Raw genomic sequence first — 14135 nt, 5'->3', positions numbered from 1 at the left:
AGCAACCACCTCCAATATCTGCCTTCCCTAAATGGAATGCATGTGAATTGTAGGAATACCATCGTCAGTTCCTTCTCTCTCTCTCTCTCCATATTCAAGATATAAATTAAAGTGACACAAACCGGCTAGAGAAATGTGGGGCATGTTCAAGATATAATATGGAAATTTAAATTTTTTTAATGTTTTCCATATTATGGCTGCATGTTCTTTTTTTCTTTAAAGAGGACAACCATCTGAACTTTAGCGTATTAGGATACAATAATAGTGGCCATTGCCATTATTGATTAGAGTTCTCTTGTTTCCTGTCAAGAAATGTTTCCCAAAGTTCATGCAGGCATGGAGATGAAGATGGACGACAGAATTGAAGGCTCCAACAAACCTGAGGGGAACAACTGGGAGAAACATCTCCAAATCTTTTCGCAGAAAATCAAAGGATGTCCTGGTTTGCTGTGGCAAACGATGTGGAAGGTTGGACACGACGACCCGAGAAGGGTGATCCACTCTTTGAAAGTTGGTCTGTCTCTCTCTGTGGTTTCCTTGTTATATCTTACGGAACCATTGTTCAATGGGATCGGGCAGAATGCCATTTGGGCTGTCATGACTGTTGTTGTTGTGCTTGAGTTTACAGCAGGTTTGTCTCTTTCCATAACTGTTTTTGTCTTAATGGTCTAATGACTGAAACGGGTTCGAATTCGGGACCTCTGCTCTCGTACAGTGTTAATCTCAAAAGCTTAAGTTAATAAAAAAAAAAAAAAATTAAAAATCATTTGATTTATATTTTAATAGTTATATATGCATACATTATTGGATTACAGGGGCAACTTTATGCAAGGGACTGAACAGAGGATTTGGGACACTGCTGGCAGGATCATTGGCTTTCTTCATAGAGTACATTGCAAATAAATCTGGCAAGGTCTGCCGAGCAATTTTCATTGGAGCTGCAGTTTTTCTAGTTGGTAATTAAGTATCTTCTCTCCTTTTAGTATACAATTAAAGACCCAGAACTTTTAGTTATTGACATTTGCTATTCCAAAGGGGTCTTGATTTCAGTGTTTTTACATGAAGATATGAAAAAAGCCTTTGATTAGTATATTAATCTCAATTTTATTTTGATTAACTGAGTTTACTAAACTCTTCTTTTCTGTTCTGCTTGATATAATTAATGCAACTTAATTGGGGTCTAAAATAGAATTTTCAATCACAATGTTTATTGTGTTGATTCAAGAAATGAGTGTAGAGGGTCTTCATCAAAACCTTTCCAGTTTAGTGTATAGCTTCAGCTAACTTTTGATTTCAGTTTTGCTTAATTTCCTACACTTTTTCATGAGGCTAAATTTTGCATTACAGAAAAACCATGTAAATTTATGCTATTTTTCATCTTCAATTTCCCAGGAGCTGCAGCTACATACATGAGGTTCTTTCCCTACATAAAGAAGAACTATGACTACGGTGTTGTGATATTTCTCTTGACATTTAATCTGATAACTGTGTCGAGCTACCGAGTTGACAATGTCTTGAAGATCGCACATGAGCGGTTCTACACCATTGCCATTGGCTGTGGTGTATGCTTGTTGATGAGTTTGTTGATATTTCCAAATTGGTCAGGGGAAGACCTCCATCATTCCACTGTTTCCAAGCTTGAAGGCCTAGCAAGATCTATACAAGGTATATCTATATATATATATGCAAATTGTTTCAATTATAGAACCTTTGAAGATGAATGCTAGTGATATATACTACTGAAACTTCAGTGTTAATCATGTCACAATGTTCTTTTGCTTGATTATGTCTATGAATACTAGTAATATGTGATGTAAATTGTGCAGCTTGTGTCGATGAATACTTTAATGATCCTAATTTGGAAGAAACTGGAAACAAATCGGCAGAAGATCCTATTTATGATGGTTATAAGGCTGTTTTGGACTCAAAATCCATTGATGAGACCCTGGTATATGAGTTTTCCAAACCTTTATTGTATTCAAACGCATATAACTAGCTCTACCATGTTCTTGAAATGATTGTATTGTGATTTATGTAGGCTTTACATGCAAGTTGGGAGCCAAGGCACTCAAGATATTGTTATAGGTTTCCATGGCAGCAATATGTGAAACTGGGAGTTGTTCTTCGCCATTTTGGCTACACGGTTGTAGCTTTACATGGATGTTTGCAGACTGAAATTCAGGTAATACAAATGATTTTTTTTTATAATTCAGCTCTACAAGCCATTGTGGTTAGAGTGTTTTCAAAATTAATACAGGTATATATGCATGTTTTTGCGTGTTTTGGGAACTTTTTAAAATAGAAGCATATAAGAGTCTACTCAAAAAGAGAGTCCCATGTGAAAAAAGTAAAAAGAAAACGAAAGGCATTTATTAATGCAAACTCACATGCACCAAGGTATTGCTTTAAACCAACACTTTGATGTATACATTTGGGTCTATACTTTGAACTTAGATTCTCTCCGGTTCAAATTAATTGGAGGGGATCCAATTAGTTGTATTTGAAGGGTAAAATTGTTTTTTTTTTTAAAAAAAAACAATTTTATCCTTATAAATATAACCAATTGGATTCTCTCTAGTTCATTTGAACTGGAGAGGATTTTTGTCCCTATACTTTAGTCGTGCTACAGAGTTAGTAAGAGGTTTCTATTTTTTTATTTTTTATTTTTTCATCACAAAAACAAAACTCTGATCTTCTTGCCAAAATAGTAAATTTGAGAGTGTTCTGGTTTCATTTTGTGCAAAACGCAATCAAATGTCTAAAATATTTTTGAACTCCATTGTTTCTTAGAGGCATATGCACACCAATTGATCAAAATTGGTGAGGACGAATAACGGAAAACGACGTTGTAAGACACCTTAGGAGCACCTTATTTTTCTGTTTTAAGTTTCTATACTACCACCATAATTGTGTCAAACATAAACTTGTAATATAATCAGTACATTTGATCTTCTTTCTCCTTAATCAGTGTGGTTTCTTGCTTGATATATGTGTTTTTTTTTTTTTTTTCTCTGGCTAGACTCCGAGATCCGTGAGAACCCTATTCAAAGACCCTTGCATCAGACTTGCAGGGGAAGTATCAAAAGTACTAATTGAACTTGCTGATAGCATAACAAATAGGTGCCACTGCTCGCCGGAGATACTCTCCGATCATCTCCACGAAGCCTTACATGACCTCAACAAAGCCATAAATTCTCAGCCAAGGCTCTTCCTTGGTTCCAACAACAGCCAAGCCACCAACATGCTTGCCATAGCGGCCGCACACGCCGAGAAGCACCGAAAAGATCAGTCCAATGGCGTCTCCTTGTCGAGCGTGAAAACCGACAGCTCTGCGTTGCTCGAATGGAAGGCGAAAAGGGCTGCCGAGAATCGGCCGAAGGAGGCGGGCGAGCGGAAGTTCTTGAGGCCGCAGCTGAGCAAGATTGCAATCACTAGCCTTGAGTTCTCGGAGGCACTTCCTTTTGCTGCTTTTGCTTCTTTGCTGGTGGAGTTGGTGGCAAAACTGGATCATGTGATAGAGGAAGTTGAGGAATTAGGGAGGATAGCATGCTTCAAAGAGTACAACAATGATGAACACATTGTTGTGACTTGTGAGAGACCACAAAGAAATGTTGCTCAAAACAATTTGCCATCCCATGGAGCAGATTAATTAGTAGAAAAGGTTTTAGGTAGATATTGAATTACTATAATTAAACACTTTCTTCTGGCCATTTTGCTTTCAAGAAATTTAGCATTGAAGTGAATAAACCTTACATCAACATTTTGGGTATCTAAATTTGGCTGGCTCGGTATAGGCTAATTTATGAAGAAGAAAAAATTTGAAAGAGGAAAAAAAGGGCCCAACCGGGTTCGAACCGGTGACCTCTTGATCTGCAGTCAAATGCTCTACCACTGAGCTATGGACCCTGTTGATGCGAGATCACGCACGATTTAAAAAAAAATGTTAATTAAATTCAAGTGCTTGGGTTAATCAGATCGATCGAGGATGGCTATGAACTTGTAAACCTTAATCCAAAGCCATCAAATTCTTTAAGCAATATATAAAACTTAATACTTGGCACTTTTTCCCAGTTACTATATATATATATATATCATCGCTTCATAAATTCATAATTGGATTATTTTATTAATTTCTCTATTTTTTTTTTTAATTGGATTGAGATCCTTTAAGATGTCATATGATAAAATTGAAGAGTTTTTTTTTATTTCACTGTTTAAATTAATAATCCATGCTCCAAACTATTGACAATGCCATATTAGTCAAAAAAAAAAAAAAAAAAAGAAGTAGAATATTGAAGAGTGGGTCATGATTATAATATTATTCCCTATGGTTCTTAGGGTATTTTACTGTGTAGATTTTCTTTAAATAGTATAAGTTATTAAAAATGATAAATGTTAGGTATAACAAAATATCAATGATTTAATTTGAAAACAATAATCGAGATTAGGTAAAATAACTTAAGAGTATTCTAAGAAATCCTGATCCTTGAAAAATAATGCCTACCTATATTCCCACCCTATTCAACGAACATGATTTTGGCTATTTTGTATGCTCCTCAATTTGGATTTACGTAAAAAGAACACAAAAAAATCATATGAAAGTCCAAACGATGAATGCTATAATATAATAAAAAGACCATTTTTTATTCGTAAAAGTCTTAGGTGGTATGAGGCCACAACCCCATCTGTAGTTGTTGTAGCCCCACCTATTGATGGGGCATGTGGGCTCTTGCCATCTAAGACTTTTATGAGCAAAAAATGATATTTTTTATTGCACTATAGCATATCTCGACTCCAAACTATATGATTTGAATCAAAAACATAAGTGGATAGCTACTTTAAAGTCATGAACAATTTTATATTTCTGAAAAAAAGAAAAAAAAAAAAAAAAAAAACTTCACTTAAGACTCCACAAATGTTAACACATTTTGAGAAAATCTCTCAAATTTAAAAAACTCTCAATTTCACCCTTTGAACTTTCAATTTGATGATATGTACCCTCATATTTTAGATTTTAAACGTTAAAAGTGATAAAATAACTTTTATACCTCATACTTTTTTATAAAATTTCAAATTTACCTTTAATTTCAAATTTTTTTAAAAAAAATCAAAGGGCAATTTGGTTTTTTTAATCATTTCCGTTAAGGGTTTATGGCTGAATCTGATTGGGGGGGGGGGTCAATTGAATTAAATGGAAAGTTCAAATGACTAAATTAAGAGTTTTTAAAATTGGAAGGTCTTTTAAAAGTGAAGTTTCGTTAAAAAAAAAAAAAAAAACAAAAACAAAAAAAAAAAAGGAAAAAAAAAAAGAGGATTTCATATTTTAGGCTACATGACAATATGACATAAGCAACCACGCTCGAGAGTCGAACCATACCCTTTTTGTCTTCTTCATAGGAAAACAGCTCTACTGCTCTAGAATGATCGAAAGGTGGGCTTAAGTTTAATCCTGAGCATGGCATTATTGACTAAATTAAATCACTTACGTGATGGAGTTTTGTCAAATTATTTAATCTTGATACAAGATGCAACAAAGGAAGGCTTGAACGAAATCAATAATAGCTCATCAATTGTCATTTTCAAAAATGTTTATACCAAATTTCGCAGACCTAATTTTGCCCTCTTTGCGAATGAAAGAGATCTGAATCATCGGAGAGGCGCCGTCATGCGGCTAACGGGAAAGCCTCCGACAACCGAGTCAATATTTTTGTTTCAAGAAGAGAAAATGGGGTGAAGATAATTCTTCTAGAGAGAAGACGTACCTCATTGAGATAATGAGTTGTGTAGATCCTATTTAAGGATCAAGATTTTCATTATTGTCAAATCTGGATGAGCATGGACCACCCCACACTCCACAACATAGATGAAATGATGGGACCTTTGGGCTGTGGGTACTGCTTTGATCAGACCAGTAGCAAAGTGACATGTGTCATTAAATGGGTAGAGAAGGTTCAAAAGATAAGTTATGGTTTTGATGATTTTTGTGAGGACACAGGTGAAAGAGTGGTGGGCATGGATTAGTCATCTGCAGATGGCTTGTTGCATCTCAAACACCATTTCATTTGGGTGGAACAGAAGCCCATATTGCTTATTTGGTTGGAACATTGGCAAGAAAAAAATTGATGACAGGGAACAGACCAAGTACCATGACAACATTGATCTTCCTTTCTCACTGTCTTTGGTTGATAAAACATTCTTAAGGGGTACTCTCTTCTCTCTCTCTCTCTCTCAATGCACATGAATATTAGTGTTCATCTATCATGACTTCAACCAAATGGATAGCATTTTTTATAAGATAAAATGATGGTGGCATGAGAAAGAAAATGATATAATCACATGGTCTTAGGTTGTGCCTTGCTTTATTTATATATGTTGTCGTGTGAAATGGAATTCTACATGTTGTTGGTAATGGAAATCATGATTTGTTTATTGATTTTAGTTGTTGCAATATTGAATTATGAAAACCTTTCTGGCATTTAAGAAATGGATGGATATAGCATTTAAAAAAGTTGGCAAAAGAATGCTAATGTGAAGTGTAACAATAAGCAGCAATCATTTTCTGTGTCAAAGTTTTGAATGATTATGAACAGGAAGGGAACTGAAATGCTGCTACAAGGCCACCATTGATGGATTTAGTGCAACAAACTTCCACAATTGCTGTGACTTCAAGGGGCCCTGCGTGATAATAGGCTGCACAAACAAGTCCTTCAAGTTTGGTGCATTTAACCCTGAAGGTTACAGAAGCACAGATGATTATTATGATACATTTGATGCATTCCTATTCTATTGGATAGACAATGAGAAGATTGAGCCCATCATTCTACCCAAGATAGGGGGAAGTGGTGCAGCCCTTTTCGATTATGCTCGGGGCGGGCCCCAATTCGGGGCCGATGGGCTGCTCATCGGGCCTCCTCTGGCACCAGTTATGGGCGGGTTTGCAGGGCCAGACACCAATTCTGGAATTGGAGATCTGAGGCAAGCTAAATCTAGATTAGGATTGTCATTTGCAAAAAGGAAAGATGGGAAAGAGTCTTTGTTTGGAGATATGAATAAGGCTACCCTTGAAGAAGTGGAAGTTTTTTGCAGTCCTCAAATTGCAAGCTTATACTGAAGTGGATAACTACAGATAATTTGTAACTTTGACTATCTCAAATAATTAAAGAAAAAGCTCCTATACTCATGGCTCTCATTGTGTAAATGTTTTCACTGTAGCAGGGTCAGAACTACTGTAATAATATCTTTGGTGATCAAAAATCATTTTAGGCATCCCTCATTCATCTAAAATAATGTGAAATATTGTCAAATAATTTCCATGAAAGGCACTTCTTTTTCCTTGTTTCATTGTCAAATAGAACTAGTGGCGCATAATGGATAAAAGAACTTCCTTAAATACCAAATTTCTTTGTTTGCATAGGAAGGAAAAGCGACACCATGGCTTTTAAGCCAAGAAGTAGGTGTCAAGGGCAAAGTAGTAGGGGGCGGGAGAATATATGTTAGGGAAGTTGGTAGTGTGGCATGAAAAGAATTGATGGATTGTAGGGCTTTTAGGAAAGTGTTCTTAAAGTCACTTGAGAGTAGTCCCTTTATCAAGATTCTTGCCAAAGTGAAGAATGGCCGGGAGAACAATAAACAAACTTCGGCCAAGAGAAATATATTTTTATCAAACACTTGCTAGCTTTTTATGGCTTCGTTGAGGCACTACTGCTTCACAATTGCACCCTTCATTACATGTTAAGAATCAAAATTGATTCACATCGTTGGTGATTCTTGCTACTGAGTGGCACTTTCTCAAGAAAATTATGACCTGGTCTTTGTGTGGAAGGACTTCAAGACACAACATATCAAAATAGATTACACCACAAACAATGACATTCAAGATTCTGATTTTCTTTTCTAGTCCCCAACCAAGGAATAAAGGTGGGGTTTAAGAAACTGCTGGATAACTACCAGTTTGAAACAGACAAAATTTTCTTCTTCCTTTTTCTTTGTCTTTCAGCCTGAATATCAGACTATAACATATGTGAGCAAAATATTAGAATTGAAGCCACCAATTTTGCAGACAACTTTCTATTCATTGCAGAGTCTTCAACCCTATCCTAGCTAGCTAGCTAGCAACTATTGTTTTTCTTATCTCCAATGACGATTGCAGAGTCTTTATTGTTGTTCTCTTGCAGCCAACAACCCTTTTTCATGCCAAGTTGTGGTAGCCAACAACATTCCAGGCTATCTTTTTCCTTTCAAACAATCCCTACTTGATTACTCCATATCCTAGCTTCGAACAGGTTATACAATCATAGGCAAAACTCTTTTCTAGATTTGTTTTGATATGCCCACTTTACCTTTCTGTTCTTTGTAGATAAGAGATAACTTGTTTTTATATAACAATAATGCAATCCTTTTGCTATATCTTTAGAAGATCAGACAAGATCATGCTGTTCTATCACAAGCCACATCAACATCACCACACACCACCACCCCCCCCCCCCCCCCCCCCCCCCCCCCCACCCCCTTTTTCCATGTTTCTGAGATGATAGAAGACATGAAATTTTCAAATGAATGTCTCATTGGATGGAGCCTAGTAAAAAAACAGAAAAATAAAGGATGACTGGAAGTTGATTTATCTTGCAGCAGCTTCCACTCGGTATGGAAGTCTTTTAGAATCCACCAAGTACTCGAGTGCCAGCAAGGCAATGACTAACCAACAAAAAGTTCAATAAAAGCAACTTCCAAATGGAATGGATTATCAATGTAGCTATAAAAGTAAACTTTATCCTTAGCCTTAAACCTACAGAGAATATTGCATTTCCAAATCGTCAAGCAACTTGACAAACACAGGAATTAAAGAAAGCAGCTTTAGCAGCTAAAATTTGAAACATAAGATCTCTCTCCAGTTCACATGCCCGAACACTTTTTCCACTTGTTTTGTCTTTACCTTGTAGAATACAAAATTAAGCATCTTTACCTTGCAATTTTACAAAGTTAAATAAAGCAAACATTAGAAGTCCCATACTTCTTTAATAGCAATAAAAGAGTTAGACAAAATTCTATTAAAAATGCACATGCTTCTTAAATGCTCAAAGAATACATGACAATTTTATAGATTAGGGTGGAGAAAACTATAGTGGAGCTGCCCGATGGAGAAATATCTCAACAATCGAACCGCAAGCAACACACTAGAGAGATTTTCGCTTCAACGTTATGCATGCCTTGCATATAGATGAGTAGCTATTCCAGTAACATTACACGAAATTCATGCATAAAGATGCTTCCATATAGATACTCATGTTTCTGTATGGCAGCCCCAATTTTGCACTAGGAAAGAAAATATAGTTTTCAAACACTTGGAATATATACCAGAGAATAAGACAAATTTATAGAACCATGTAGATAACTGCAAGTAAACCGGATTCTGGTGCAATCGATAATAGTGATTATCACCGGGAGTACAAGCTCACAACATAAACAAGAAGCTGAAAACAGACTTGGCCACTAAACCAACTCCAATTAATACAACAACATAAGAAAGACTTCTTCAGCAACCCCTTTCTGCCTAATATAGAAGGGGTTATACTCATTATTTATCATTCCAAGAATCAACGTTAAAAGGCGTTGTCTTGGAGGCCTTTACTAGATGATACAAATGCATGGAGGTAGGCGCCTACATCACAATCAACAAGTTGTCCTCCTGCAACCAGAGACCACCAAGTTCCCCCAAACTCCCATCTCCACTTGCTTGCCTGCAAATTGGAGCTTGGTCCCAAGATTGCAATCCTGCATTAAAAAAGAGCTACTGTGATCTTTCTTTCCTTTTCAGAAGGGATGTTGATATCTTAGTGAACTGGTCTGGTCATAACCTTCATATGGCACATCCTCATTTCCAATAAGCCCCATATAGTTTGCATGACCAGGGTAAGGTGACATGCAACCAATTCGAGTCAAATCATCAAAGGCTTCAATTTCCCCAGCAAAATTTGAATATGATGAACTTGGTGAGATTTCTGTATGTTCATATGGCGGCCAAGGAGTTGTCGAGCTTGGAAACTGATACTGTGGAAAGTATTCGGATGCAGCTTCTTGTACTTGCGGGTAGTCCTGCAGCAACCAAGGTAATATGTTTCAAGAACTCTCAAAAATCTAAAAGTGGCTCACGGAAGATCCTTTGTTCCTCAAATTCAATACCTTTGAAGAATCAAGAATTAGATCAGGTGAGACCCAGAAGCTTGGAGGATTGGTCTCCATCAAAGAAGGCTCATACTCTGCAACAGGAGTAACTTCATATGGAGAAGTGATAGGGCTAGAATACTGACTCTCATTGTACCGGTAACTTGCTTGAGATGGAATGTCATTTGCGATGCTCACGGGCTCCTTTGAGGCGCTCGCGAAGGTGAAATCCCCATTGCTTGAACTGCTCCCAACCATCTTAGCTTTTGGCTCTTCATGATCATTCATCTTCTGTGCATGCTCATTTTTCTTAACAACACGGCACAAAGCAAAAGCTCCCTGGAAAGAGAATAACCAAATACAATATCATTCTCCCAAACTATACAAGGCAGCCAAGCACTAAAGTTTCCCAAACAAACTTTGAGTAAAATGTAAAGCTAACCCATGATATGAGACTGTCGAATTTACCTGAAAACTCGGCGGTCCATCCGAAAGATCATCAGAAAGGCGGTACTCATGCATTACCCAGTCCGTGCGATCTCCTAAAGGCGCCCGTCCACGATAGAAAACTAGGGTCTTCCGATACCCAGTAACAGCAGTCTGACAGACAACCTTCCTATCTTTTCCAGTGGCTTTCCAGTAGCCAGCTTTGGTGGCTCTATTTGTTCGTGAGCCATTTGGGTACTTTCGATCCCGGGGACAGAAGAAGAACCATTCCATATCTCGTTTAGGAAGGAATGATTTCTCTGCAATACGCAGCTTTGAGATCAGATTTCTCCAAAATGTCCCCCAACAATAAACTTAAAATGAAAGTAAAGATGAAACCAATTAGAGGGAAAACTTTTGTTGTAATGTTTCTTTTTCACAACATCTTTGGGAATAAAAGGAACAACAATTGAACCGCCTTTTAGAAGATAAAAGTTGAAGGCCCCATGGGAAAAAGAAATTTTATGACAGTTATTAGCCATAAAGAACAATGATAGAAGAAATCAAATAAACAAAACGAACAAAAAAATTACTTTCCAACACTAAAGTATTCTCTGTTCACACTTGCATGAACTTTAATTCAATAAATTCAAGAATAAAACTACAAACACTCGCTACTCTGCCAAATTTCTAGCGCACCAATGTTATGTACGGGGTGATTTTGTAATGATCATGACATTTCAACAATCTCCAACACAAGCCTAAGTTTTAATTCAAACCAATACAGATTGTTCTGATATTCACTTTCAGATGCTTACAAACTCACACATTAAGGCTGCAAGTTTGAGTAGAGATGAAGATGCTGACAAACTTTAACAAAAATTCAAAAAGACTGATTCGAAGAGTACCTGGCAACTCCCATGGATCGAATTTATACAAATCCACCACGGGAATAACTTCGAGCTCAATTTCCTGCCCATCCACTTTTCTTTTCAGGTAATAACCCACCAATTCTGCATCGGTTGGGTGGAACCGAAATCCCGGTGGCAGTGAGGTCCCTCCCATAATTAAGCTCCTAGGAGAACTATCTAATTCTCTAAAAACAGCCGGGGGAAGAAATAGAACTGATAGAAAAGCTAGAAAATTTAGGCACAAAAATTCCAGAACTTCCAGTCAGGTACCTACACTGTACCTATTAAAGATCTGGAAGATCCAAAAATAAAAGCTTTTATCAACAATTGATTTTTTGTCGACAGCCGAGTACAACTTCCATAGAATGCATCCGTTGGGCAACGGAATCATTGTCTACAAGATTCAAGATTTTTTTATGATGGAAGTATCACCCCCCAAAAATTTCCCCTGAAATTTTAGTCACAGAACAAAGTTGAAATGAACAGAAACTTGAACTTTAAGCAAAACCCAGAAGCTGAAACAGCTTAAATTCCAAAATTAAACCCTCAATTCAAAGTTCTGAAACCAAAATGAACAAAGAACTAGTTAGAACTTGCAAAATTGGAACCTATTGAAAAACCCAGAAGCTAGAACCATTTAAAATAACTTATAAAAAAGTATCTTGAAATGGGTTCGGACTAAAATCTGCTACCAATTTATAAAAGATCAGTGAGTAGCAAGAAACAAAGAAGAAGAAGAAGAGGAGGAGGAGGAGGAGGTAGAAGAGTAGAGTAAAAAGGAGTGGCAAATGGGATGCGCTTTATATAGGGTGTGAGGGGGAACCAACAGTCCAAAAACACACACCGAAAGTTTGAGATTGCTTGTCTCAAGCGTACCCAAAATTCCAATGGAGTGGCCCACGTAACTCGAACTAGTTCACACTTAACAGTTACTTCCCGCCAAATCAATTGATGACCGTTACTTTGATGGCTTTCATGTTTGCCTGCCTACTTGGCTTCACTAGAAATTCCAATGGTGAAATATCAATTAATTATTTAATTAATCTTGATTACATAAAATTAATCAGTACTCATGAGTCACTTGTTGAATGACCTATTTCATTCTCGATCCACCTAATAAGCTTGTTTGTCTATGATTTGGCAATTTTGAGTTGAGTCTAGTTCCAACCAAAAACCTAAGCCAACTCGTTGTCTATAGGTTGCAGCATTACAACTTCTTTTTGACTGAAAAATTCCAAAAAATGATTCCTTTGATGTGAATTTTGCCCTTTTAACACTTCAATGATTGAGATAAAATGTCTTTTCTTTCTTATTTCACCGTCAAAATGAAAAGACAAGGTTAATTACATTTACCTCATCAACAACCATTCTCAAATGGTTCCGTCATCCCCTAGAGGTGGCTTAACAATCATCTCTTCTTTTTCTTTTTAATTTTTAATTATTATTTTTTTGGTGGCTCGGCTACCTCCTAAGAATGGTTCGATAACCACCCTTCTTGCATGTGTGTGAGTATGTGCATTTTTTCTTAAGTTTACAGTTTTTTTTTTTTTTTTTTTTTTTTTTTTTTTTGTAATTTTTTAGGGCATTTTCATGATATGAAAATAATTGAACACATGCATATTGTATGTGCATTTTTCTAGCAAAGAAATGACTTTTTTTTTTTCCCAACATTTGATAGTCAAAAGGGAATTGAATAAGACAGTTGGTACTTTATGAGAACAGTATATAGACGAATAGTAGCCAAGAGAAAATTAAGTGTAATTAACCCAGAAAGATATGTAGTGGGTTTGTATAAGATGTTAAATCATCATTTATCTTAAATTTTTTAAATTAATTAAAATAATAGATAAAATAGAGTTAAAGCTCAAATTTAAGACATCCGATTAATTTTACAATTCATCCAAACATAAGAAAATTTATGTTAAACAAGAAAAATGTTAGTACATGTAGTTCTTAAATTCATTGATTGTGTTATTAATATGTCAAGGTCTCACAATCACTTCAATTTATTGTCAAATCATGGTGAAAACTTGTGATACATGTTATCATTTTCCATCACCCGTGGGGAGGGGGGGGCCTTAATCTGAATAATCTGAATTGAACACAATTGCCGAGCTGGTCAAACGCGGCATTGATTGGGGAATTTATTGGCTTTCTTGGTCATAAACCCTCCTTCCACGTCATCCTGAGTCGGACAAAACACTTTTTCTTTATTTTTATCGAAAGCGATGGTGTCATCAACCAGAACCCTTCCCTTAAAAAGCACAAGGAAGGAACCCAAAAGTGCTTCACGAGTTTTTGAGCTTTTGTGGAATTACCAAACGCACCTTAGTGGAAGCTTTTTTTTTTTTTTTTGAATTCACATGCATATATAATATATAAGGTGTACTTTGTTAATCCCCGTTTGGTGGGACCAATTAACGCAATGTTTTTGCAAAGAATATATACGGGCATGGGTTCAATAATGGGACAACTTGCTTCCACATTTAGATAGACTTTATGAATTTGGATGGGGATTAATGTGAGTGCGGTTGGGAACTACTTTTTTTTCTAATTTTCAAAAGCCAAAAATTGTATTCCACCAAAAACTTATAATATTTTGTCAACTTGTTTTAAGAAATCAAAAGCTCACTAATA

General features: G+C 36.3%; 3 protein-coding genes and 1 non-coding gene across 4 annotated transcripts; 2 read left to right on the top strand and 2 right to left on the bottom strand.

Moving 5' to 3' along the window:
- Positions 1-176: 176 nt before the first annotated feature.
- LOC132175888 (aluminum-activated malate transporter 12) lies at positions 177-3689 on the top strand. The gene is made up of 6 exons (XM_059587976.2): positions 177-631; positions 816-956; positions 1393-1665; positions 1827-1948; positions 2039-2182; positions 3020-3689. Exons 1-6 carry the CDS (start codon positions 313-315, stop codon positions 3647-3649), a joined length of 1629 nt encoding a protein of 542 aa, XP_059443959.2. The 5' UTR covers positions 177-312; the 3' UTR covers positions 3650-3689.
- A 145-nt stretch (positions 3690-3834) lies between these two features.
- TRNAC-GCA (transfer RNA cysteine (anticodon GCA)) lies at positions 3835-3906 on the bottom strand. The gene has a single exon. It is a non-coding gene; the product is annotated as a tRNA-Cys (tRNA).
- Positions 3907-5996: 2090 nt separating this feature from the next.
- On the top strand, positions 5997-7266 carry LOC132175947 (TLDc domain protein). The gene is made up of 2 exons (XM_059588045.2): positions 5997-6203; positions 6591-7266. The coding sequence occupies exons 1-2, from the start codon at positions 6032-6034 to the stop codon at positions 7109-7111; spliced, it is 693 nt and encodes a 230-aa protein (XP_059444028.2). The 5' UTR covers positions 5997-6031; the 3' UTR covers positions 7112-7266.
- Positions 7267-9313: 2047 nt separating this feature from the next.
- LOC132175381 (NAC domain-containing protein 71) lies at positions 9314-12265 on the bottom strand. The gene is made up of 5 exons (XM_059587321.2): positions 11496-12265; positions 10630-10907; positions 10180-10500; positions 9855-10092; positions 9314-9771 (listed from the first exon to the last, which is right to left on the bottom strand). The coding sequence occupies exons 1-5, from the start codon at positions 11650-11652 to the stop codon at positions 9659-9661; spliced, it is 1107 nt and encodes a 368-aa protein (XP_059443304.2). The 5' UTR covers positions 11653-12265; the 3' UTR covers positions 9314-9658.
- Between the last annotated feature and the right edge of the window lie 1870 nt (positions 12266-14135).

The sequence above is a fragment of the Corylus avellana genome, chromosome 3 (assembly GCF_965113065.1).
Source record: "Corylus avellana chromosome 3, dhCorAvel1.hap1.2, whole genome shotgun sequence".
Classification (NCBI taxonomy): domain Eukaryota; kingdom Viridiplantae; phylum Streptophyta; class Magnoliopsida; order Fagales; family Betulaceae; genus Corylus; species Corylus avellana.
This window is presented reverse-complemented; position numbering and strand designations above follow the sequence as displayed.

Excerpts from the sequence above, each read along its gene's own strand:
- LOC132175381 (XM_059587321.2), bottom strand. The coding sequence starts at position 11,652 with ATGGGAGGGACCTCACTGCCACCGGGATTTCGGTTCCACCCAACCGAT. Across the intron at positions 10,501-10,629 it reads ATGGACCGCCGAGTTTTCAG|GGAGCTTTTGCTTTGTGCCG; the intron begins GTAAATTCGACA and ends TTCTCTTTCCAG. Across the intron at positions 9,772-9,854 it reads TGAGGATGTGCCATATGAAG|GATTGCAATCTTGGGACCAA; the intron begins GTTATGACCAGA and ends TTTTTAATGCAG.
- LOC132175947 (XM_059588045.2), top strand. The coding sequence starts at position 6,032 with ATGGCTTGTTGCATCTCAAACACCATTTCATTTGGGTGGAACAGAAGC. Across the intron at positions 6,204-6,590 it reads TGATAAAACATTCTTAAGGG|GAAGGGAACTGAAATGCTGC; the intron begins GTACTCTCTTCT and ends GATTATGAACAG.
- LOC132175888 (XM_059587976.2), top strand. The coding sequence starts at position 313 with ATGTTTCCCAAAGTTCATGCAGGCATGGAGATGAAGATGGACGACAGA. Across the intron at positions 632-815 it reads TGTGCTTGAGTTTACAGCAG|GGGCAACTTTATGCAAGGGA; the intron begins GTTTGTCTCTTT and ends ATTGGATTACAG. Across the intron at positions 957-1,392 it reads AGCTGCAGTTTTTCTAGTTG|GAGCTGCAGCTACATACATG; the intron begins GTAATTAAGTAT and ends TCAATTTCCCAG.